A 27,118-nucleotide genomic window follows, 5' to 3' on the forward strand; every position below is an offset into this window, starting at 1 on the left:
CCAAAATTCAAACTTGATCTGTGTTTTGTGGTAATGAACATTGTGTATAGGTTTCATAACATTTGGTTAAGGCCAACTAAAGTTAGAGAATGGAAACTATCTTTGGGACGTACGTATGTACAGACAGACAAGGGTGAAATTAATTGCCCCCTCCGCTATAGTGGGGGTAAAACAACAAATTCTATCATTCTAATTTAGATAACATATTTTTCTACAACATACACAATATATCCCATTATTGCCCATTATTACGAATTCATTAGCCAATCAATAAATCCAACATCATTTTTAAATAATTCTCAACAGTATGTTGCAACAGGATTGCCCATGCTCAATTATCATATAAATTAGAGATATTAAAACTGTATTTTAAAACATGAAAGATTAAATAACAATCAATGCATGTGTTACCATAAAACTGCAAATATTTATTATTGATATATACATGTAGTTAATATATATACAGAGATCTCCTTATGCTGCTAGTGATTTACAATATTTCTCCACTCAAGAAAGTTGAATTTTACATTTTCAACATTTCATATTTATGATTTAATAAGATAAAAATCTAAAATTTATAACCTTCAAAAGTAATAAGAAATAGTTTAACTCATGAGCACACTTACAACCAGGAGAAGTAAAAATTGTCACACCCATATGTTTTTCAGTGTTTCAAGCAAAAAACCTGAAAAAAGTAAGGACAACAATCCTATAAAAGGTGCAATAATTTGCTAACTTGACACAGCTTCTGGTATTTATAAAACCAAAGACAGGAACTATGCCAATTCCTCAGACCTTGTCATCCATCTTTATTAAAAAAATCATGCCAATATATCACAGAGACAAAACCGAACAACAGACATGCAAAAAGACCAAACAACAGTCTACGAAATCCAACATATTCTAATGAGAAAACTTATGACAGAGCAACACAAACTAACCCCACCGTAAACTTGGGGATGTTCTCAGGTGCAATTTTATTAGTTCTAAAATATTTCAGTTTATCCTGTCCAGGATGCAATATGGTCAACAATTATATACTCGATTTCTGATTATTCAATTATATATAACATCAATACTTAATAAATATCTTTATTTTACATCATAACAGATTTGCTATAATTTATATTTTTGCCAAATCATCAAATTTGTGTGACACAGTAAAATCACATGAAGTAATCTTAATTGTAATAACTTCCTTATAATTTTACACTTCCCAAATCCTTATTCTATCTAACATTTAAGCCTCAGGAAATTACATACTAAAACACCTCACACCAATCAAAAACTGTAAAAATTACTTTTAATTATTTATCAAGCAAGTGTTATATACAGTATTTTATTAATTGTGGTAGCAATTTATAGAATTTCACAAATTAATACTCTCACAGACATCTAAAAGATACTATGAGCCTGCCAACACTGAGTTTGAGAGTTTTAACCCTGCACTTGGCAAGCACATTAGACTCTGATTTTAAATGACAAAGAACAGATTTTCTTTCTAGGCAGGATGGCTTCCTTAACCAATAAAAAAACACTTTTTCATCATCTTTGAAACACTTTTTATCTTGAAATGATTAATATAATGCCATTATGGCTCACCCTGACCCCACTTCCTTAAATAGAATTTGTGTTTAACAGGATGAAAAAAAATCAACTTTCTTAGGAAAGAACAACTACCCATACTACAAAATTGGACCAGGATAAATTTTCAGTTAGTGTTGTATGAATTATATCACTATGATCAGTAAATTATTTTATGGGGAACAGGATATAAGTCATGTACTTTTAATCCAAAAATATTACATTGTTTAAATAGCATTTAAGTCAATTTAAAGTAGCTTTAGGACCTATACATGTAATAGAAATTATACGGTACATTACATCATACAAAACTTAATATGATGTCCAGGCAAATACATATTATATATGCCAGCTTCTTCTTTTTTCTCTTCCGGTATTTCCCTGGTTATCAAAATTGTTGTGTAGTCTTTCCAATGTATTTAACATATTTAAACATATTTGTCTCATCCTTATTGCAAATTAAGCAACTAAAATATGTTTAATTTAACACATATTTAATTGTGCCCTTGTGATTGGTGAAAAGTTGATTGTTTCTGTATTTAGCAGTAAGATTGTAGGGCAATTTATGACAGTATGTCTGTTTGAGATCTTTGCCAGCTACATTTTTTGTGTACTTTACCAACAACTAGCCTAAAACTGAACTGTCAATCAACTGGGTGTTTTTGCTCCATGTTGAAGGCTTTTCTGAGACATTTGAAATGAAAAACGGCAAAACAAGATTTTGCTTTGCATATAGTTTTTTTAAGTACTGGTAGATCTATAAATATATACATCATATTCCTTCTTTTGTATGCGCATTATTACCAATCATCTACAGTACCTTAAAATTCATAATGCAATTTTTACCTCGTAAATGAGTCCATCACCTGAGACAATAACCAAACCGGAGTAGTCTTCTAGCTTCAATGTCTTGACAACGTCTGAAGCATGACCAGCATACTCTACAATAGACACATTTATAAATTTATTTTGTGAACAAATTTACAGTGATGTAATTTTTAACTGGTTGATAGGGGATGAATTCCAAATTCTTTCTTACAAAAAGAACTAAGCTATAAAAAAGAAAATGTGGTATGATTGCCAATTAGACAACTCTTCACAAGAGACCAAATGAAAATCAGTCATAGTCCAGTAAAAGTTAACATTTAGTGATCATTTACTAGCTTCTACCAATTTTAGTTAAAAAGTTATGAGATAAATTTTTATGAAAAGAGGTAAAACAACATCAACTTTATGAACTGTCATCTGAAAGTGCAAGACACAGTACATATACAATAAATGTGGATTTTTTTATTATAAGGCACGGTTTGGAAAACAAAGATAACTTGCAAATGGGAAATCTTTTTCATAATATGAAAAAAGCTATGTTTGTAAAATAGACAAAGCAACTTCAAAATAACAGTACTGTATTTGAATTAAGTTTTATCACCCTCAAGTGGTCCAAAATGCAGTTTTTGTACTGGCAATGTGTTCTCATTAATATGCAATACTCATAATCATTTTAATTTTCTGTAAAAATTGACAGTGATTGCCCTTTGTTGCCAATGAATCTGACTGTCAACAGCAGAATTGATGGCAATATAAGTTGCCATTCATTTAAAATTGGTGTTACATGTCTAATTGTATATGAGAATTTCTTTTACTTAAATAGGGGTCCAACCCTTATAGAGTTATACTAAAATTGCAGTCCCTGGCGGGCAAGCTAAACTGGGCTTCGTCAGTGGTTCACGGCGGGAGAGTTTTTCTCCAGAGAATCATTGACAGCATAATGCAGCTCAAGCATGACAGGCACAAAATGTGCTTATGCAGCGATATATTGCATGATATCTATTGGTGGTACAATTTTATGGCAACTTTCAATGGGAAATCCGTCTTACTAAATACTGTTCTTTGGCTACCTTAGTTTACACAGATGCTTGCAATACAGGTGCAGGTGGGGTTTTTGGTACTGATTGGTTTTATGTCAATTGGAAAGAGGATTTCCCATTTGCGCAATCTTTGCATATAAATGAGCAAGTGGCACTTGCGGTGGCTTTGGAAGTCAAACGTTGGGCTAAGTGCTGGCAAAATAGGCGTGTATATATTTATTGTGATAATGCATCAACTGTTGCCTGTATCAATAAGTGTACCTCAAGGAACAAACTTTTGATGTCCTTTTTGTGTGAATTGTTTTGGCTATCTGCTGCTAATAATTTTCATCTGGTCGCAATTCATTTACCTGGGAAGCAAAAAGTTTTGGCTGATGCTATTTCCAGATTGCATGAATTAAAGTTATGTCAATTTTTTATGAAGGAATACCTATCCACCCCTTTGTATGTGCATCACCTTGTTCCTCACATGTCCTTTCATTCTCTCCGCTTTCTTATCTTTAGGCTTACAGGCACACAGACATGATAGGTCAAGTTTTTCTTCAGTTTTCTAAGGAAAATGAATGTTTTCGAAACAGCCCTCAGTCTTAGCATTTTCTAACGCATGTCCTACTTTCTACCTTTACACAGGTTTGGGGTTTTACTTTGGAGTACCACAGATTTTCAACTGGAATTTGCTTTGTTTGTAATTATGTTTACATGTATTGCTTTATTGATATGCAAAGAAAATATTAAACTGTGGTTCTTTGTCCCAAACCTGTGTTTGTTCAGTTTATACTTCTAACTAAGAACAGGTTAACATATCTTGGGCCCTTACTGATCTCTGATTAGTATAAAACAGATGCTTCATTTGCACTGTATCTTTTCAGCGTTTGGTTCGGGCCTCAAAAGGGAAAGCATCTAAGTATTCGCAACATAGTCCCTAAATAGAATAAGGAGCGATATATAGGGATGATTGGGGGGGACTAGTAATGTGGATTAATGGAACTATTTTGTATAAATAGATTATTAATACACAATATGTTTTTGTGCAATGCTGGTACATATAATTTTAATTGGGAATCCCTGTCTGCTATTTGGTCCAATCAGCTTGGGGTTTCCCAGTTACTGCTGCATGTGAAATCTCGTTTACTAATTGCTTTTCGAGATTATCCTAATTAACCAATCAAAATTAACACTGCATTTGAATTAACCAATCAGCGCTTAATTAACAGGGCTTTTGTTTTAGGCACAAGCACATAATTATTCTTAAAGCAACGCTTGCTTTGAGCAGACGTTCGAATTTTCTGGGAAATTATTTATTCCAACCCTCCACTCCCTAGAGGATAGTTTTTACTTATTGCTATGTCATTTCAGCCTTTTATTAAAATATATTGTTAATAAGTAGAGTAGTAATGTTTTCAAAAGAACTCACAGTTATTATGTACTTTGTGTTAAGAGTACCATGTAATGTGGATTTATCTATCCTAAACCCCAATCTTACACTAACCCATACGGTATACCTAACCATAACACTAACCCTAACCATAAAACCTAACCCTAACCTAAATCATCCCCTAACCTAACCATAACTATCAATAATTTTACCTCTAAAGTATAGGGACAAGTCAGAGAATTTGAATTAACATATTTTCTATGTACAGTGTACCACTAACTATAGGACCTTAGTTCACAAGAAATATATATTCTTTCATCCATTACTAAACTATGTATACTTCCTACTGAACAAACTGTGACAATCGTGAAAAATTATCATAATAGTAACTATTTTAGCAACAATGCTTTAGACTTTTGATTGCCATTATTGTCACCTCTCATAAAAAGGTGAAAAAATTATAATGAAACAGAAGTACATGTAGCACTAGTTTATCATAGGATTATAAAATCACACATGTCAATATTATTGAACCAACATATATATACCAAAATCAATACATGTAATGATGATTATAACATCTAACATGGAAAGAAGAACTGTCATCTTATTTTCAATACAAATGCTTTGATATTATTTTCAAATAGACAAAATAGATGATATGTCAGCAGCAGTCAGAACTCAAAAAAATATTTTACATACTATAACACAACTTGTTAGCAAAATATCCTTTTATGGAATGCTTTTGCTCATACCTAAATATTTATGAAAAGATCTCAAGTGACACTCTTTTGACAGTTTATGCAGTTATGGCACTTGATTCAAGAAGTTTTTAGTCCTTATGCAAATTGTTAGGCAAAATTCTAAAACATAAATACAGATGTGTGACAGACTTACAAACATCTGCATCATGTTTTTAGGTTCATTTGAAAAATAATTAAAAAAAATTGAATTCAAGGGGCTAAAGAAAGTGGCTCCATCACACCTGCATATCATTTGTGAAATTAACTTGAAAGAGACACATTTATTAGCATTTCTTTTCTGATATCATATATCTATGGACAAAGTGGTTTTGAGACTGTTTGAAGACTGAAATTAAGTTCTAAAACTTTCTGTGCATCTTCTACCTTTTAAAGGAAAAGAAAAAATAACCTTGATAATTGTTTTTTTTTTGTCTATTTGTCATCAGTTTCCCATAAATTTTACACAAATTTAGTAGTTTAAAATCAATGACAAACAACTTGGAAGGCTATTTTGTCATCAAGAACTTCCCATATATTTTATACACATTTTAGTAGTTAAATCAATGACCAATAACTTCAAAGGCTATTTGACCTTGTCCTTGTTTATTACATGTATTATATGTTTGTTTATCCAAGTTGATTTAAAACTAACCAAAAAAGTATATGGAGCGTGAAAATTTAAATATAATCTTTTAAAGTTCATCAATTATAGGCTAATAATTCATGGGTTATTTCAAGTTAAGAATAAAAAAACTAAAAAAAACAGTGACTATGCTACAGTTTTGTGCAAAAAAATGTACAGAATGTGTGATCTCTCATTAAAATTTAATCTAGTAATTTAAAACCATTATAATAACTTCTAGACGTTCTTCAGTCTTAGTCTTTTAATTGTATAAAATGGAACCAGAATAATGTTGTTTTTACACAGCAAATTTGTAAGCTCTTTTTGAGGACAGACAGAATTTCAGCAGTTATCATTATCATTATTATTTATAATTCATAGACGTGATACATGTAGTTTGTACCTGATGATTATTGTAGGTTAAAATAGGTGCTGAAATCTAATAAAGAAACAGAAGCACTGATTAATCATTTATTATAGAATTATAAACGTTACTTGCTGTACAAGTACATATACCTTAAAAAGATATAACGATAATTACTATTGTTCCCATGGAACATTTGATGAAGATTATGCACCATGTGAATTAATGCTTTGATATTTCAGAGGTTGAAAAACTATTAATCCATTATGTAGGTTAAAAAGAATCAGAAGAAAGACTTTAATATTATAAGTAATTTATGATATTGTTTTAATTATTAATCCATATGACTTTTTCAGTTTGTAAATGGACATCTGTCATTCTAATCAGCAGTAACAGTCAGACATTTGGTATAATATCTAATTATTTTAACAGCAGCATATATTCCTTAAATTTATCACTACCCAGTTTAAAGTTTTGTTATTGTTTGCTTCTTTCTATTTTCAAAAAGTTCACTTTCAATTATAATGTTTTTTATCTATAATAAGTGAATAAATATCCTAGTCAACATACAATTGAGAATGGAAACAGGAAATGTGTCAAAGGGCAACAACCCCACTAAAGGACACCAATTAATCTTCTACACAAAAAAAAAAAAATAAGCAGAAAATAGCCCAATATTAAAAAGAAGATGTGGTATGATTGCCAATGAGACAATTCTCCACAAGAGACCAAATGACACAGAAATTAACAACTATAGGTCACTGTATGGCCTTCAACAATGAGCAAAGGCAATACAGCATAGTCAGCAATAATGCCACCAACACAGAGAGAAAATTCCTCAGGAAATGGACCAAGGCCACCAATAAGTCTTCAAAACAGAGAGAAAATCCAGCAGAAAACAACAACACAAAGCCACCAATGGATCTTCAACACATAGAAGAAATCCTGCAGAAAACAACCCAACACCACCAATGGGTCTTCAATACTATAGAGAGACAATCCCATAGAAAACAACCCAACACAACCAATGGGTCTTCAATACTATAGAGAGACAATCCCATAGAAAACAGCCCAACACCACCAATGGGTCTTCAATACTATAGAGAGACAATCCCATAGAAAACAGCCCAACACCACCAATGGGTCATCAATACTATAGAGAGACAATCCCATAGAAAACAGCCCAACACCACCAATGGGTCTTCAATACTATAGAGAGACAATCCCATAGAAAACAGCCCAACACCACCAATGGGTCATCAATACTATAGAGAGACAATCCCATAGAAAACAGCCCAACACCACCAATGGGTCATCAATACTATAGAGAGACAATCCCATAGAAAACTGCCCAACACCACCAATGGGTCTTCAATACTATAGAGAGACAATCCCATAGAAAACAGCCCAACACCACCAATGGGTCATCAATACTATAGAGAGACAATCCCATAGAAAACAGCCCAACACCACCAATGGGTCTTCAATACTATAGAGAGACAATCCCATAGAAAACAACCCAAGACCACCAATGGGTCATCAATACTATAGAGAGACAATCCCATAGAAAACAGCCCAACACCACCAATGGGTCATCAATACTATAGAGAGACAATCCCATAGAAAACAGCCCAACACCACCAATGGGTCTTCAATACTATAGAGAGACAATCCCATAGAAAACAGCCCAACACCACCAATGGGTCATCAATATTATAGAGAGACAATCCCATAGAAAACAACCCAACACCACCAATGGGTCTTCAATACTATAGAGAGACAATCCCATAGAAAACAGCCCAACACCACCAATGGGTCATCAATACTATAGAGAGACAATCCCATAGAAAACAGCCCAACACCACCAATGGGTCATCAATACTATAGAGAGACAATCCCATAGAAAACAGCCCAACACCACCAATGGGTCATCAATACTATAGAGAGACAATCCCATAGAAAACAGCCCAACACCACCAATGGGTCATCAATACTATAGAGAGACAATCCCATAGAAAACAGCCCAACACCACCAATGGGTCATCAATACTATAGAGAGACAATCCCATAGAAAACAGCCCAACACCACCAATGGGTCTTCAATACTATAGAGAGACAATCCCATAGAAAACAGTCCAACACCACCAATGGGTCATCAATACTATAGAGAGACAATCCCATAGAAAACAGCCCAACACCACCAATGGGTCTTCAATACTATAGAGAGACAATCCCATAGAAAACAGCCCAACACCACCAATGGGTCATCAATACTATAGAGAGACAATCCCATAGAAAACAGCCCAACACCACCAATGGGTCTTCAGTACTATAGAGAGATAATCCCATAGAAAACAGCCCATGACCACCAAGAGAATGGAAACAGGGAAAGTGTCAAAGAGACAACAACACCACCAAAGAGCAGAAAACAGCACAAGGACACCAATGGGTCTTTAACACAGAGAGAAAATCCTGTATAAAATAGCCTAAGGCCACCAATGGGTCTTCAACACAGAGAGAAAATCCTGCTCCCAGAAGGTGGGCTTCAGCTGGCCACTAAACAAAAATGTGTACTACCGGTAGTTCAGAGAAAGTGGACGACACACTAAACTCCTAAACATATTGATGAACCAAAATTTAAAACAAATATATGACTAACAAAGGCCAGAGAAATAAATTACATTTGTAATGCTATCCTCTATTTGCAAGTACTACCATCCGTTTTTCAAGTCATCAAATTCAAAATATCTTTTCTTAGGATGCTGCTCACTGATAAAAGTTACTTCATGTAATTAACAGATAACTGTTTTGTTTGTGAAGCTTTGCAAACGTCCATCAGTATTACTGTCGCAAATTTAGTTTACCTGAAGACGCTTAGTAAATGCACTTTAATGTCAGGAGATCTAAAGGGCACCTTTATATTGTAGAGTAAGTTAATACTAAGCATTATAAGCATCCAAACTTATTGTCTTTAAGGTATAGAACCACTAATTCAGGCCCTGTCGGAAAGAACATACAAGAAAGTAATACATATTTTAAACAAAATAGTTCCTACGCATAGCTGTATCTTTGTCAATAGAGGGTATATTTGGGAAGTTTTGGTATCAAATGAAAGCTTGGGGACTTGGGAACACTGTAGATCCCCTGTTGATAGATTTATTTGAATAGTAAAGAAGTATATGAAATTTTGATAGGAGGGCACATCTGGCCTGTTGTTCAGATCAGAAGTCCTGTTTTTGTACTATCAAACTCTTGGGAACCAGTACGCTCTAATATGCAATTAAAGGTATTTTGATTTTTTCAGCACAAGTCAGGATAAGGTACAGTTTTGACATGAAACAACTGCCACTTTATTTGAACTTAAGACAAAGTAGTCATTAATGCTTGAAATTGCAGAATTTAACATAGAAAGTAATGAGGCTATGAATTAGTGGTTTTATACCTTAAGGTGTTACATGATTGTTAAACTTAATTATAAAGCTTATATTGAACTCTTAGTACCTCGTCAATAATAAATATGGAACAAAACCAGTTTACAAACATCAAATCATGAATTTAAACACAAAATTTTGACTTGTACAGAGTAATTGGACATTAAAACTATTTTGAACAGGACATACAAATGTATTTCTTATCTTATATATATATAGGCAATAAGAAAGGTCTTGTTGAAGTTAAGTTATAAATTTTCTGTTACATAATCTTATGTTATGGAAAGGAAAATAGGCCTTGGGAATCTTTTTAAATCCTTTTTCGTTTATCTCATTTATTATAAAAAAAAAATTAGTGGAGTTAAAAACTAGATTGTAATCAATGACAAACAACTTTGAAGGTTACGTTATTTGATCTATATTTACTTTATAAATGTTTATCTAAATGTGAATATTGACCGTGATCATGCTACATTTAAAATTAACCCAGTATATGTATCTAGAGTTTGAGAATTTAAATACTGTGGATTCAAAGTGAACCACAAATTTAAATGTTTAAAGAAGTACAAATTTTCTATAAGCTTCTAATCCGATTTGAGCAAAACCATGGCATTTCAATTTTCCCTCCAAACACGAAAAATGGTGTATGTGTAGTATCAAGATAATCTAAACCTGAATCTTATTTCTACTTTAAAATAAAGAACAAAACACTAATATACATGCAGTAACAATGCTCCGCCTCCTTTTTAAACAATTGTATAGAATGTTGTCTCATACTGAATTTCAATCATGGCTCTTATTGTACTTCTATACAGATTTAGTTAAATAAATGTCAAAATTTCCATTCACTAACAAACTAAAAATATATGCAGTACATTGTATGTCAACTGATGGGGTTTTCATTCTGCCAAATAAAATAGTATATGTGGTTCCAGTTACATCAAAAAAAAAAGTTAGGGTAGGTAGGTAGGGATTTTTTTTTTTATTTTATGTTTTATTTTTACATTGAGTCTATGGGAGCAACATTCTGACTTTAATAGTGCTTAATTAAAAAAGACAAAAAAATCTGTAGGGTAGGTAGGGTAATTGGAACAACACATATATTTTTATTTGGCCTAACCAGTCTTTACTTCTATGCTACACATAATGTACACCAAAAAAAGAAATCAGATATGCTAACATGTATAATACCATATAGATTCACAATGCACCATACATGTACCTACCCTCTTTTTAGCAAAAAGCAGGACATGTATCTACATTTAACACTGGTCATTCTAACTTTTAAATTTCTTCTTTAAGTCCACTTTCAAATAATGTCAAACTATGTACTGTAATAGGCTATATGCCAATTCCCTTAATTGACCCTGTAATTAGAGATCCATTCTTTCAGTTGTCTCCCTTATGAGGGACATATATTTTTATTTACAATGTAGATCTAGCAGAAAAAGCAAATTTACCTTTGAGTAATGTGAAGAATCTTTAAGGTTTTCAAATCTTTTAATTACATTAATTTGTTGTTCAGCTAAATACTTTTGACATCAGAAATTATTTTTCATGAAAAATTAGTTAAACCGCCGATACATCACTTTCAATTTATCATGTTTTGCATTGGCAAAAGCTGTTTTTGTCCGGTATGGAACCAGTCTACGATTGACAAAGGGAGGTAATTTGCTTAAAAAGTGTGTAATGACAGAATCAAATCGGTAATTGGCAAATGGACTATTAGGAGAGGAAAATGAAAATGAAAATATATTATCCAATGTAGGATAAAAACCATACATTGATCTTAGAAATTATTTAATTTACTTGTTTAAAACTCACTACCAAACAGGACAGAAAACTTGGTTCTACCCATTTCCAAAACTTGTGCAAGTAAAATCAACATTTAAGGAATAGTATACATGTATGTACCTCTATACTGAATATTTCTAATGACAGACAGTATTGTTAACTATTTTATTCAATACTTTTTACAATTAAAGAACCTTAGTGAGCACGCTCACATACCCCACGTCCCCACATTGTCATTGGAGAAATTAAATAAGTATAAGAAAAAAAAATTGTATAAGAAAAAATATTGAATAATAATTTCCTGTCAATATATATAGTATGTCCTTATTATCTACAAAATTTCATGAAATTATGTTGTGTGTTTTCAGAGGAGTTGAGATGACAAACTGTTGCAGAAGTACATTGAAGCAAATAAGTTCAAAGGGGCATAACTCCTAGAAAAAAAATTGAACCGTAATTTCCTGTTGATATGCACATCTACATAGTATGTCCTTATTATCTACAAAGTTTCATGAAATTCTGTTGTGTGGTTTGAGAGGAGTTGCGATGACAAACTGTTGCAGTAGTACATTAAAGTAAATAAGTTCAAAGGGGCGTAACTCCTAGAAAAAAAATTGAATCGCAATTTCCCGTCGATATGCACAACTACATAGTATGTCCTTATTATCTGAAAAGGTTTGGTGAAATTCTGTTGTGTGGTTTGAGAGGAGTTGCGATGACAAACTGTTGCAGTAGTACATTAAAGTAAATAAGTTCAAAGGGGCGTAACTCCTAGAAAAAAAATTGAATCGCAATTTCCCGTCGATATGCACAACTACATAGTATGTCCTTATTATCTGAAAAGGTTTCGTGAAATTCTGTTGTGTGGTTTGAGAGGAGTTGCGATGACAAACTGTTGCAGTAGTACAGTAAAGTAAATAAGTTCAAAGGGGCGTAACTCCTAGAAAAAAAATTGAATCGCAATTTCCCGTCGATATGCACAACTACATAGTATGTCCTTATTATCTGAAAAGGTTTGGTGAAATTCTGTTGTGTGGTTTGAGAGGAGTTGCGATGACAAACTGTTGCAGTAGTACATTAAAGTAAATAAGTTCAAAGGGGCGTAACTCCTAGAAAAAAAATTGAATCGCAATTTCCCGTCGATATGCACAACTACATAGTATGTCCTTATTATCTGAAAAGGTTTCGTGAAATTCTGTTGTGTGGTTTGAGAGGAGTTGCGATGACAAACTGTTGCAGTAGTACATTAAAGTAAATAAGTTCAAAGGGGCGTAACTCCTAGAAAAAAAATTGAATCGCAATTTCCCGTCGATATGCACAACTACATAGTATGTCCTTATTATCTGAAAAGGTTTCGTGAAATTCTGTTGTGTGGTTTGAGAGGAGTTGCGATGACAAGAAACAGGACTGACGGACTGACTGACGGACGGACGGGTCAAAAACATTATACCCTCCGCAACTTCGTTAACTTCGTTGCGTGGGGTATAATAAATAGGAACAGTGTACTTCTTAAATGAAGAAATTAAATGATATTACAGGCCAATCGTCTGAACTGTAACATGGTAACTGGTTCATACATGTAGCAGGTATATTTGAGGCCAGGATTTAATCAAATAATTATATTTAAGTAATAACTATTACAAATGTATTTCAAGACTTCCTTAATTTGTAAACAGGATATACATAAACCATTGAGGACTGCTTCATAAATAGATTTCAGGAAATCCTGTTTGATATTGTCTACCTTAACCCACATAAAAAGCAGCCTACCAGAAAAATTTAATGAACCAAATCAGTTAAATTTTTTTTAAAGAATTAATTCGTTCTCTAACCTTGTTTTCTTGTTAAAATCATGTAACTTATGTTGTTTGCCGAATAAAAAAAATGAAATCATTATATTCTGATTATCAACCATACAGGGCATGGGTAGGCAACATGAAAGAGATTTTTTTAAAGGTACATGTAGCCTGAACTATTTCAGCACCCCCACAAATAATCTGTCAAAATGCTTTATTTCAGGAGGTCCTTAAATATTTCAGGATATCTAAAGGCCCATGCTAAATTTATGGTTATTTCCTGAATCCGAATTATGGAGGTCCAGAAATATATCAGGACCTCCTTACAAACAATCATTTTGACTTAAAATAATTGTATTATCAATCTCCAAATTTGCTTCATTATCAAAATGGTAGGCATACATTGTACACCATAAATGTTTAATCATAAAACTCTCACCTGTAATAAGTATTTTGTAAACAATATCAGCGTCATCTAACATAGGTTTAACTGTGCTTTCAAAGATCTGTTGTGCTTTTCCAGGTCCACTTCGTGGATTTATAAGGACTAATACTGTAGGACTAGGAGGTAGAGTACAAAATTCCACTTCTGAAACAGAAACAGTTATTGTTTAAGATAGATGTCTTAAGTTTAAGTGAAGAAATTTATGTCTGAAGAAATTGGGCTTTATAATCCCTTATGACACTAATATCAAGAAACTAGAGGCTCTAAAGAGCCTGTATCGCTAACCTGACTCTACTTGTGTTTTTGAAATCGTATAAAAAAAAGATAAAATTTGGCTACAAAGTTACAAAACTTGTTCAGTACCTCATAAGGAACAATCATGCTATGTTGGGTTTCATTCCATTCAGTGGTTCTCTATAAGAAGACTTTTGTAATGTATTTTGAACGTATTTCCCATAGGGTCCTATGTTAAACTAAGTCCCCCCACGGGCGACCATTTTGGATGTTTGATCGGCGATAAAGTAACAACACTTGGTCAGCATCTCATTAAGAACATTCATGCTATGTTTTGTTATATTCCATTCAGTGGTTCACTAAAAGAAGTCATTTGTATGTTTTTCCCATAGGGTCCTATGTTAAACTAAGTGCCCTTTTGGTGGCCATCTTGGATGATGGATTGGCTATACAGTAACAACACTTGTTCAGCACCTCATAAAGAATAATTATGCTATGTTTGATTTTATTCCATTTAGTGGTTCTCTAAAAGAAGAAATTTGAATGATTTCCCATAGAGTCCTATGTTAAACTAAGTCCCTCGTTGGCGGCTGTCTTGGATGATGGATCGACTACAAAGTAACAACACTTGGTCAGCACCTCATAAAGAATATTCATGCCATGTTTGATTTCATTCAATTTGGTGGTTCTCCAAAAGAAGTCATTTGTATGCATTTCCAATAGGGTCCTATGTTAAACTATGTCCCCTGCTAGTGGCCATCTTGGATGATGGATCGGCTACAAAGTAAGACTTGGTCAGCACCTCTTAAGGAACATTCATGCCATGTTGGTTTCATTCGATTTGGTAGTTCTCCAAAAGAAGTCATTTGTATGCATTTCCAATAGGGCCCTATGTTAAACTATGTCCCCTGCTAATGGCCATCTTGGATGATGGATCGGCTACAAAGTAACAACACTTGGTCAGCACCTCATAAGGAACATTTATGCCATGTTTGGTTTCATTCCATTCAGTGGTTCTCTAAAAGAAGTCATTTGTATGCATTCCCCATAGGGTCCTATGTTAAACTAAGTCCCCCGCTGGCGGCCATCTTGGATGATGGATCCGCTACAAAGTAAACCGACTTGGTCAGCACCTCATAATGAACATTCATGCTATAATTGGTTTCATTCCATTCAGTGGTTCTCTAAAAGAAGTCATTTGTATGCATTTCCAATAGGGACCTATGTTAAACTATGTCCCCTGCTAATGGCCATCTTGGATGATGGATCGGCTACAAAGTAACAACACTTGGTCAGCACCTCATAAGGAACATTCATGCCATGTTTGGTTTCATTCCATTCAGTGGTTCTCTAAAAGAAGTCATTTGTATGCATTCCCCATAGGGTCCTAAGTTAAACTAAGTCCCCCGCTGGCGGCCATCTTGGATGATGGATCCGCTACAAAGTAAACCGACTTGGTCAGCACCTCATAATGAACATTCATGCTATAATTGGTTTCATTCCATTCAGTGGTTCTCTAAAAGAAGTCATTTGTATGCATTTCCCATAGGGTCCTACGTTAAACTAAGTCCCCCGCTGGCGGTCATCTTGGATGATGGATCGGCTACAATGTAACAACACTAGGTCAGCACCTCATAAGGAACATTCATGCCATGTTTGGTTTCATTCCATTCAGTGGTTCTCTAGAAGAAGTTCAAAATGTAAAATGTTAACGACGACGACAGACGTTGGACGCCAAGTGATGAGAAAAGCTTACTTGTTAGTGCCAAGTGAGCTAAAAAAGGGGAGGGAGTCAACAACCCAGTATTACATCATACATGTACAACTACACAACAAACAGATAGTATTCTAGTTTATTATATACTTAGTAGTAAATACAGATAAATTGTATGTGTAATACAATCAATGGCAAGCGTGCTGTATCAGCCACCCGTGATGATATCGATATCAGCACGGTTGCAAAAGCTTTATCACACCTTTAATCTGTATGACGTCATGTCATCAATTGCAGTCACTGTTGCAAAGGCTTTATGCATCAAAACCCTAATCTGTATGACGTCATGTCAAACCTATAATCTGTATGACATCATTTCAAACCTTATCCGTATGTCGTCATGTCACATAAAAAACATCTACTTGATGTATATGTATATTAGAAAGTGTATATGATATGGCTTTTTCAATATCACACACCGTATCAATCCTCAACCAATATAATCCCTCGAGCAGAGCTCTTGGGATTATATTGGTGTCTCGGGTTGATACCGATGCGATATTGAAAAGGCCATATGATATTCTCTATATATATAATTATTTCTTACATTAATTTTCAGTTCATATCAATGATTTTTTTTCTGTGCTGAGTAATTTATCTATTGATTGACTGTCTGTTCAAATTGAAAGCCATTTTCTGTGCAAATACACCTGGGAAATTTCACATGAATTGAGATTCATGTGAATTTCACCAAAGAGAGCTGATACATGTACATAAAACTCAATGATTTTATGTAAGTTTCATGTGAATTTTAACTAAAAAATCTTCTGATCTTTATCTAGTACAAAATGTAAGTGTAGCAAGTGTTGCTCATTGTTGAAGCCATATGATAAACTATAGTTTGTTATTAAACTTCTATTTCATTTAATTTTGGTCTTTGGTAAAGAGTATATGTCTCATCAACAATCATCAACAATCATAGCACATCTTTTTATTTTTTTATTGATAGAATAAGGGGTTATCAAGGCCAGAAGATGATCATTGAAAACATGGTACAATGTACAGAGTTATGATTTTATGTTAACCATTATAAACATACATGTAGTTGTTTATCTATCAGATTTATTTTTAAAGTATGAACAGTTATTTAAACTTTAAAATGACAAGAGGAATATATACTCATAAATTCAATTCATACAAATTGATTAATCATTAATAACATACAACTTGCCAAATATATAAATCTTGCATATTCGGGTCAATGATACATCATTTAATAGCTCTTCTAAACAGATTAACTGAGATAAAATGGGTAGCAAATTTGACCACACAAAAAATACTTTGGTAGAAGCAGAAATTTTGCATAGCATTAGCATGATAAGTTTTCACATCAAAACCTAGAGATTCAGTCCTATATGTCTAAATCAATTTCAGTAAAAGTTACCTCCCTGTGTTAATTTGAATAAAATATCTTTCATTGGATTATTAGGGCAAATACAATACAGCAGCAGGGGCAGAATAACAAAGCGTCTTAAATTAACTTATAGTTTTCGAAAACCTGGATCATGATGAGCACCTACAAATATAATATTCCTAGATTACCTGTCTTACAATATTAAATTTTGATGCACAATGGGATACATGGGATAACTGCATTCCAACATTGATTGTGATCTAATTATATAGTGCCAAAAAAAAGGAAATGGGATTAGTCTAGAATAAATGGTACATGTAGATTTTTTTCTATATAAATGCATTTGTGGGCTTGAAAATTGTCTAATCAATTGCCTTCATATAACAAATTTTTACAATAAAAAATACAGCATTCAACTTTCACGGGACTTACATTGAAACATTAAGTTTAATTCAATTCAATTCAATTCCATTCAAAGTTTTATTGCCATATAAACTTTACAGTTTGTGACATAAAAACTTAAGGAAAACTTTGTAATAAACATGGTTGAAAACATCTTTCCATTAAAAAATAAGATTTTAAATTTCCTAAAACAGGAATGAGAAACAAACATTTCTTTAAAGTTAGTACATTTTAGGTGTACATGTTTCTTGAATCATATACATGTGTAGGATTACTAAAGAAAAAGAATAACCCTTTAAAATTTTGAGTTCCAAGATAGTTTTTTTGGAATGATTGACAGACAATTTGAACTTTAATATTTGGGGAACATTTTAATGATGTGATATTAACCATTTATGGATTGGAAAGGTCGAGATGAACATGAAACTACATTGTACAATCACACGAAATACAAGATAAATAGCATTGTAATCCAATTGTAATTGTGCATTTGATTGTACTCTGTCATATACATGTACAATGTATATTGAGAAGGAGTAAAATTATGATAGATTGCCATGCACAATTGTATATGACATTTGGTGATGCTATCTTGAATTGCAAAAATATATAAAAAGCAGAACATAACAGGTATAAATTTTCAACAATTAAAGTCAGCACAAATAAAAATATGAAAGTTATACCTGAATGGCATTAGATACAGAAGCATAATCATCCAAAATTCTCTGAAAATTCATTCAAGTGAGTCTGCTCACCTCATCAACTTGGTTATGGAAATTGAGAGTACTTAAAAAGTATTTTTAAAATGTTGCATATTTGAGTAGGACAAAAACTAACTATAATATATGAGGACATAAATTCAAGGCAAATCAAGACTTTTCTACTATCAATAAATTTTTATACATACATTTGTACATGTAGTATGACAGTAATTCCTATATTGGTTTGCTGTACAGCAAGAATAGTGTATGACAATGGTGCATTAAAAAAGTACATAATCAGTGTATTAATTAATTAGAGCTAAAGAACGATTAAGATCTCAGGCATTAACAAAAGTGTATCAATTAATACAAGTAGCTAAAATATGAGCCCATGGCCCCCTTTTTTCTTTTTTTCAATTGACTATGCACTGCTTAAGGAATGTATGTAACTAAACAGTATAGTATATTTATATCTCAAACAGTGAGTCATGAAGATATATTTTTCTTGCATATTTGGATAGTGCAAATAAAAATAGACTGTGTCCAAAAAATTTGGGGAGAAAAACAAGATATATACTGTATCCTATGCCCTTTAAAGTATCAATTGATTGGCTCTCTTATTTATAATCTTCATTTGACAGTTGCCTGGTGATTACTATGTGAATGTAAGTGTTCAACCTGGGACTAATAGATAAATGCATTAGTAGTCCCTGGTTCATCTAGACCTGCTCAAATAACAAGCTATAAAATTAAGGAATAATCAAAGCAAGACTATGTATCAAACCAACCATTAATGTTGACAACAATGTTTCTTGACAAGCAGACGATGACATTTCTCCACTTCTGACATACTTTTAAATTGTCTTCGAAATTTTGAAAATCACATAGTCCAAATGAATATTCATATTTAGATCGTTTTCGCTTTGATTTTCCTTTAAACTGATATGAAAAAATAGAAAAATATGCACTGGGGTCCTTCTCAGATTTTCCCTTTTTACAACGACATCCCACCACGTCACCGAAATGGATGCTTTTTTGAGTTTTCAAAACATTTTTCTTTTGTGGCAATTCATTAAATGTTATCCCTTGTTTTGTAAGTTTCACATCATATTTTGTCAGTCTCATAGGGTACATATAAAAACATCCCGCTAACAGCACTTGTGTTTTATTCTCCATGTTTATCTGCTCTGTCATGTGACTCATCACATGGTACCCATAAATAGGCCAGAAATTATATGATAGTTACGATAAGCTGTGTTACCACTGGCAAATTCTCGACAATACTTGACAGTTCAGTGTTATCGTATCGGAACTTCTATTTAAACCAAAAAAATACAAATTCATATAAGACTGATTGACATGCAGTAAATGAAGCAATCAAAATATCTTTTTATAAAATAATATAAATTCGCGTTTTGCCGAGCGGAGCGAAAGCGGGGATTATGTGGATTAAAACATTTTCGTATTAAGCATAATTAATTTGCGCCAATTACAGGTTTGAAAAGGTATCAATTGCGCCACTCTCTGCTTGTTGGGGCGCCAATAAATAGAATCAAATTGCGCCGTATTTACCTGTATATTTTTTGGCAGTGGCTAATTTTCTATTTTGCCGGCACTATAAAAAAAAAAAAAAAAGTGCCTAACAAGATTTTGTGAGGTAGACGAAAATGACTTTAAAACGATCGTATTGACTTTTGATGTGCAGAAATATGCAGATCGGACATATTTTGACTTTAGTTACTTACTTCTTAAGTTTGGGATTAATTGTAATCAACATATTCCAATGAGACTGAAAAATGCTTTTTTTTATTATGATAAATAATAATTTTACCTGCCGTAGTCGTGCGTAAAATATATTTCGGTATTTCTCTTACGAAAATGACTTGTTTAATGGAACAAAACGTATTATTTGTAAACTTTCTTTTACTCTTCACAATAGGCTTTTAAAAAATAACCTTTCAACTGTATATTCCGAAAATTTTGTGAAAATCGAATAAGTGGCAATTCTTACCTTTCATACCTTAACTTTCATTGATAAAACATAATATTGACTCGTCCAGTGTCCAGTTTGAAGGTCATTTTAGTTACCGTACACATTCATGCACGTTCTAATTAATCAATAGTCATGTATGAAAAGCATAAACAAGTTTGAAGGTAAACTAATAACAACTTAATCCAATCAAATTGCCTACGATTCAATAACAATGACCAGTCCACATCATAAAAATGTATAGGGGTAAACTGGGTAGGGAGAAAATGTCAGATATATCAAGTTCATTATTTTGCAATAACGAGTAAAAATTTGTTAACCAATAGATTTGTGATAATTTCATAAACATGTCGTTATGTATTGGTATAGTTTTTGTATCTTTCATTAGCGTATATAAGGCTGTAGAAAGTTTGGCCTTCAAAAGTCAACATAATCATTGACTTTATAAAGAAAATTCGCCTTTTTAAAACATGGAATGTTTCACAAATAATACGCCACAACAAAGCAAAATCATTTCTTAAAATACTGCAAAAAAAATAATTCTGATTGATGCAGTGGTATTGTCATAAATTGCACTGGAGTGAACAGTGGTACATCAAACGTCGAATTCCCTCACACAATGTTATCACACACTATAATTAAACTATTTTGTTTACACTAATTCAAAAAACAGTGACAGTTATTTAAAAAGCAAGTTTAATCTAAACATTTTTGATTTTTGAAGATATGTGAGCATATGTGATTGACTTTGTATAATGTTTTAAAAAACTGATGCAATGAGATTTTTCACTATAAAATTATTTTCTTAATAAATATATTTTAATCAGAGCTAGCCGGTAAAATTGCCAGTTCTATACAAATAGGCTATTTTGCCGCCTTGAATTTAGATATTTTAATCAGTGAATGTGTTTCTGTTCTTTAAGTTATAAATACCAGCCTTTGATTAATGTTGAACTGAGACATTTTATAGTATGGACTGTATATATGAGTGAGCATTAAAATGATTTTAATTCAGCATTTTTTTTTCAATTCAAATGACTTTAATCCGCCCGCATTCGGTAAACTGCCAGCCTCAAGCCTGTATAAAGGAGATGGGATGTCAATCATTAAATTGATATATATATATATATAAGAAATTGTAAATAAGTTCATAAAATTGGCGCAATTAGATAATTTTTTAATTAGCGCAATTAGATAATTTTTTAATTAGCGCAATTAGATAATTTTTTAATTGGCGCAAATGATACCTATCGTTTTTAAAACTTTATGATGAAGTGCACGTGGCGCATCAGCAGTATTGGCGCAAATGAGTTCATTTTTGGCGCTAAAGATATCGCATGAGACATATATCTGGTATAAGTTTGTTAAGAATGACTTTCGGCAGTATCACAATCTCAGTGGTATCATGCAGACGGATATAAATCTTTAATAATTAATTTAAATGAAAGGATTATAGTTAAGTGTAAAATACAAGCAACTTTTGTATTGTGTACTATACAATGAACTATTTATTTTTCTAAAAATCAATGACGACTCGAATTGATAATAAAAAGCATGAATAAAATATACAAAATCCTAAACTGAGTGAACATTGAACGAACAATTTTAGGGTCGGCATATAATAGTCATAGAATTTCAACTCAATTTTTTTTCCATATCACAAATGTACACAGTTTCCGATCTCATAGGACTGACGACGATCTTAACTATATATAAATATGCCAAGATCTAGATCTGTAAACATCGGCCTATTTAGTAAACTGTCTGTGATCTTCTATATAGGTATCATTCCGGATATGTTCATGACCCAAATCATTTAACAGTTACCTAATATGTCTATTGAAATATATAATAGACACTTATACCCCAATGGGGTTGAAGGCATACACAAATCAACAAAGAAAGCCAGTTCACATTACATCCTTAAAAACATGAGAAAATTTGCTTGTATACTTTTGTTGTTGCTTTTATTCCCCATTATTTTTTGTCAGAGAAAGAAGTGGTATTGTATAACAGCAAAATCAGTGACGACATTTTCATTGAAACTTCCGCACTGATATGATAAATTCATTCACAGAAACTTGCGCTATTATAGTCGGCTGCAGATCCAGGATTTTGAAAGAAGGGCCGGGCGCCCAGGGCCCCAAACTGAACAAATTTGGAGTAGAGAAGAATCGAAAAAATGTCTGAATTTACCATAACAGTATAGATCCACTAGGGCGGGACCGGGCACCCAGGCCTCTGAATTCCCCTCTGATAGTTGTTCATTGCTGTTAAGATCGAACTCTCTAACAGCTATTTCGTTCAACTTTCTCTAAAGTGGTCAAATGTGTAAGAAGATTACATTTACCCTAACGGTATACCAAATTCCTACTGAATAGTTACAAAAAATTCCCCGAGAGCAATTTTCGTTACCTGTCAATTAAAATAAACAAGTATTGCGTCTTTTTTTTTGTTATTGTACAGATATCTTCAATACTATATAATAATAATAATACTAGCAATACAGCTTATAGAATATACAATTTTACAATATTTTTTTTGAATGCATCAATGAAATATAAATACAATAATTATACACAATACATGTATGGCGGAACGAAAGGGCATACCACAATGTCCCGGTTTTTTTTTATACTTTTTTCCTAACTGAAAAAAAATCGGTGAAATGTGGTTAGTCACATCGATTGATTGTTGTGTGTGCTTTAACTTCCAGTGGCAAATATTTCATGTCGACCATGATGATAGGCTTGGAATACGGAAAACGATGGTATATTGAATATTATTGTATAGCAATATAATATTTCCCACAGAAAGTAACCAAAAGTTAGCGTGCAATAAATTCTAATATTGCACTAGTGCAATAAATCTTCAAAATTTATGACGTCATCAACGACAAATTCTTAGTTTAAACCAATTTTTACTTTTAAATATTATATTGCTATACAATAAAAGGGTTATTGCATGAATATTGGGGAATATTGTCCCTCGTAGAACATATATTGCACTCGCAAGCTCGTGCAATATAAAATTCTACTCGGGACAATATTCCCCAATATTCATGCAATAACCCTATAGTATTAGGAATATAATAAGTCTTTGATCAGGTAACATATGGACCTCTCAAAGAGTTGTTGCGCGTAGCACTATCTATCCACGAGTCATTGGACTTCCAATCACCATTTTGACCGGACGTGGCTGCGAATTTAATCATCCCGCTTGCCCAGTTATACAGACGCCACACTTTGACAACGGTTTTAATGCAGAAGAAGACAAAAAGATGCCATGATCAATTTCAATAATTGTAATTTGATATAGGACCTGTTCTATACTTGTATACAATGAAAACAAACAAGAGAGCTATGCAATTCTCTGTAAAAAAGTTAGTAAATATTTTAAGTCGGCATGATATATGTACACAAGAACAATAGACTTTTAGTTAAACATGAATTCGAATGAACCCTTTAATCGACTATCACACACACGGATCATGCAGCTTCCTACTATACTAAAAATAAACTGTAAAAGGGCATCCAAATATAATGAACGTGTACATTAAAAAAAGAAGATGTGGTATATTGCCAATGAGACAACTATCCACAAGAGACCAAATGACACAGACATTAACAACTTAGTTATATAAGTCACCGTACCGCGTTCAACAATGAGCAAAGCCATGCATATCGCATAATCAGCTATAAAAGGTCCCGAAATGACTATGTGAAACAATTCAAACGAGAAAACTAATGGCCTTATTTATGTAAAAAAAAAACTTGATTTGTGAGGGGAAAACAAGGTCAATGCCCTTGAAGCAAACATCTCTATGTGTCCCAATGAGGTCGAATGAGGGGACCAGTCATCACTAAAGATAGTATACCATAAGTTGACGAGTTCTTGGTCTACCCCAGTGTTCGCATATATATAATAACGAGATCTTGAATAAGCAAAGGCCTCCGTGTGAAATGGTTTATATTTTACGAGTTTGTATTGAAGAAAGGATTCAAATCAACAGGAGCGATTCATAAGAGTTCTGATCAGTAATTAAAATCGGGAAACGTGACATTTAGGAACTTTGTACATTAATCTTAAAAGTTCTATAAATATTGTCACTTTTATATGGTTTTAATTTGTATTAGTACTGCAACTGACATCGAAAAAGACGCTTAGTTAACGAGTTTAATGGTCCGGAATAACACACGGCTGCAAATTGTTTTAAATGATAGAATAATATCTATATTTTAATTTCCGTCGGGTCGTAAAAAGTTTCTATGGTCACATTTTTGTATTTTATCCCTTTAATGGGGGTACCCCTCAATTTACGGTTTTGGGTAGTTACCTTAAAATCCAAAAATATATTTTTTGGTTAAATTTCCCGCTTTTTTCGTAAATATTTTCTATGCACATATCATCAAGGATCATCGGAATGATGAAGACATAAATATTATACCATCTCCAAGTAAAACTTTCAAACTTAAAGTTGGCTGTTTTTTAGATAGAAATTTAACGCGTTTTTCTTTGAAAACGAGAAAACATATGATTCAAAAACAGTATTTGACATTTGAGAGGACACAACATATTATTGCGATACTGCATGCAAATTTTGTTGGGCAAATTCCAAACAATTTTGTAAAAAACTCAAAAATAAAAACATCATTTGTACCTTTTTTAATTACGGAAATATCCTATCCGTCAATCATCTCCACCATTTATTTTTTCATTCACAATCAATTTGATAGTTTCGATGTGATTATGTAGATTTTGTAGGAGAAGTTAATTTATTTTTGAGTGATTTGAATATATATAGTAGTTCTTTCGTGTATTTTCTGTAAATAAGTTATATTTTTGTTAATAAAATTTTGACTTTATATAAAAGTTAACCAAATCCTTCGGATAAGAGGTTTTTCCGGATAATGACTATAGTTGACATTGTGTGAAAATACATTGTATGTCAATGTTTAACCTCAGAGCAATTAATATGCATGCAAGTGGTCGGGGGAAAAGTACTATTGAAGTTTCGCAGAGATTTGGTGTGTGACAAGGTAATGCTAAAACCAACTTCTCTTGATATTCTGCTTTCCGTGGGCGAATCATCAGTGATGTTATGAGACTTGCACCAGAAGGCAAAATTGGTGCGTCTTTAAATTAAATTGATTGATTGATTGTTGGTTGCTTAAAGTCCAGTGGCAAATATTTCATGCATGTTCAGGACGAGAACAAGCTAACAATAAAAACAATATGTAGGTTTTGTCATAATAGAGGCCATTCGGGATGATGATCGGGAAAATTTAGACTGCCACTGGAAAATGATGGGATATTGGATTGGGACAGAATTTTTTCATTGCAACATGCCACCTTAAGAGTTGGTGCAAAGGTTTTTAATGTGCAAAGAACGTGACACTCCCTTTACACGAGGCAGTGGATTTAACGTCCCCATTCTGACCGGACGTGACTGCGAACTTGATACATCCCGCACAGCCAAACGGACGCCAAACTTCGTTTTACTGCCGGTCGGGGGAAGACCAAGTGACCATATTTCGTTTCCCCAGTCACCCTTGGGGAACTTTAAATTAGAAACAACAGAAATCCATATATGTGATCAAACTGATCGACATGTAACCTCACAACCTGACACTTTTATACGATCTCGCGCTCAGTTTCTTTCTTGTAGTTTGGATATGAAAACAGGGTTTTTGTGTAAAAGAAAAACCTTTAAAAAAAAAAACAGAAAACTACGCAAAACTGAGTCCTCTAAACGTGTTAACAGTCTTTCAAGTTGTGCTTATTAATGTGAGTAATCATTTATCCATGCATAACCAAGTACTTATTGAAGTCAACACCTGTGCAATTAAGTAAAACAGTCACTGAAAAAATAGAATTTGAACTTGCTGTCAGTTCATTAACGATTGTTAGTGATGTGATTTGTTTTTCAATAAGAAAAAGACTTTCTCATGCATGTAGCACATCCTCTATATATACCGATCAATTTTACCCAAGATTGTCTCTGATGCTTACCAAACTGCCAAACTCCAGAACTAACTAGATATTGTGACACCTTACAATTCAGACACAGACATAAGGGATATGAATTATAGAGTTTAGCTCTGAACTCAATTTAGGGGATGCCATATCTGCTGCAGGAAAATTGAAGTCTAAATTAAGATTTTCAGAATTACACCAAGGTGTGTCTGAAAATATCAAGGATACATTAAAAGAAGAACAATTACTTCATCCTGCCACCAGTGGTCTTATGAGCTATGTCCTCGTTTTGGTATTTCTATGGAAATGATGCCCGCATAGCTTGTTAATAGATATAGGAAGATGTGGTATGAGTGCCAATGATACAACACACCATCCAAGTCACAATTTATAAAAGTAAACCATTATAGGTCACGGTCCGGTCTTCAACACAGAGCCTAGGCTCAAAAGTTCCTTTGATAGTTAATCGATGAAAAATAACACAAAGGCGCTTCTGAACCGTATATTGTCCCTAAAGATAACAAAAATTCGTAAATGTATCCATGGCTATTACAAAATCAATCGTTTCTGTAGCAATTTCGCCCCTTTACATTTGGGACTGGCAGTGCAGATACATCATGCATATGCATATTGGAATATGGGTCACGAACATTGATCGAAACTTT

At 33.1% G+C, this 27,118-nt stretch overlaps 1 protein-coding gene across 1 annotated transcript in view; it reads right to left on the reverse strand.

Annotated features, from left to right (window-relative positions):
* LOC143045366 (sphingosine kinase 1-like) overlaps positions 1 to 19,759 on the reverse strand; it is a 29,644-nt gene extending 9,885 nt beyond the window's left edge. Inside the window, exons 1-3 of the mRNA XM_076217826.1 lie at positions 19,276 to 19,759; positions 14,017 to 14,166; positions 2,431 to 2,525 (exon numbers count right to left, since the gene is read on the reverse strand). Of these exons, the coding sequence (XP_076073941.1) occupies positions 2,431 to 2,525; positions 14,017 to 14,166; positions 19,276 to 19,690 (660 nt within the window). The 5' untranslated portion in view covers positions 19,691 to 19,759. The remainder of the gene's footprint in view (positions 1 to 2,430; positions 2,526 to 14,016; positions 14,167 to 19,275) is intronic.
* Between the last annotated feature and the right edge of the window lie 7,359 nt (positions 19,760 to 27,118).

This window comes from Mytilus galloprovincialis, chromosome 9 (assembly GCF_965363235.1).
Source record: "Mytilus galloprovincialis chromosome 9, xbMytGall1.hap1.1, whole genome shotgun sequence".
Taxonomy (NCBI): Eukaryota; Metazoa; Mollusca; class Bivalvia; order Mytilida; family Mytilidae; genus Mytilus; species Mytilus galloprovincialis.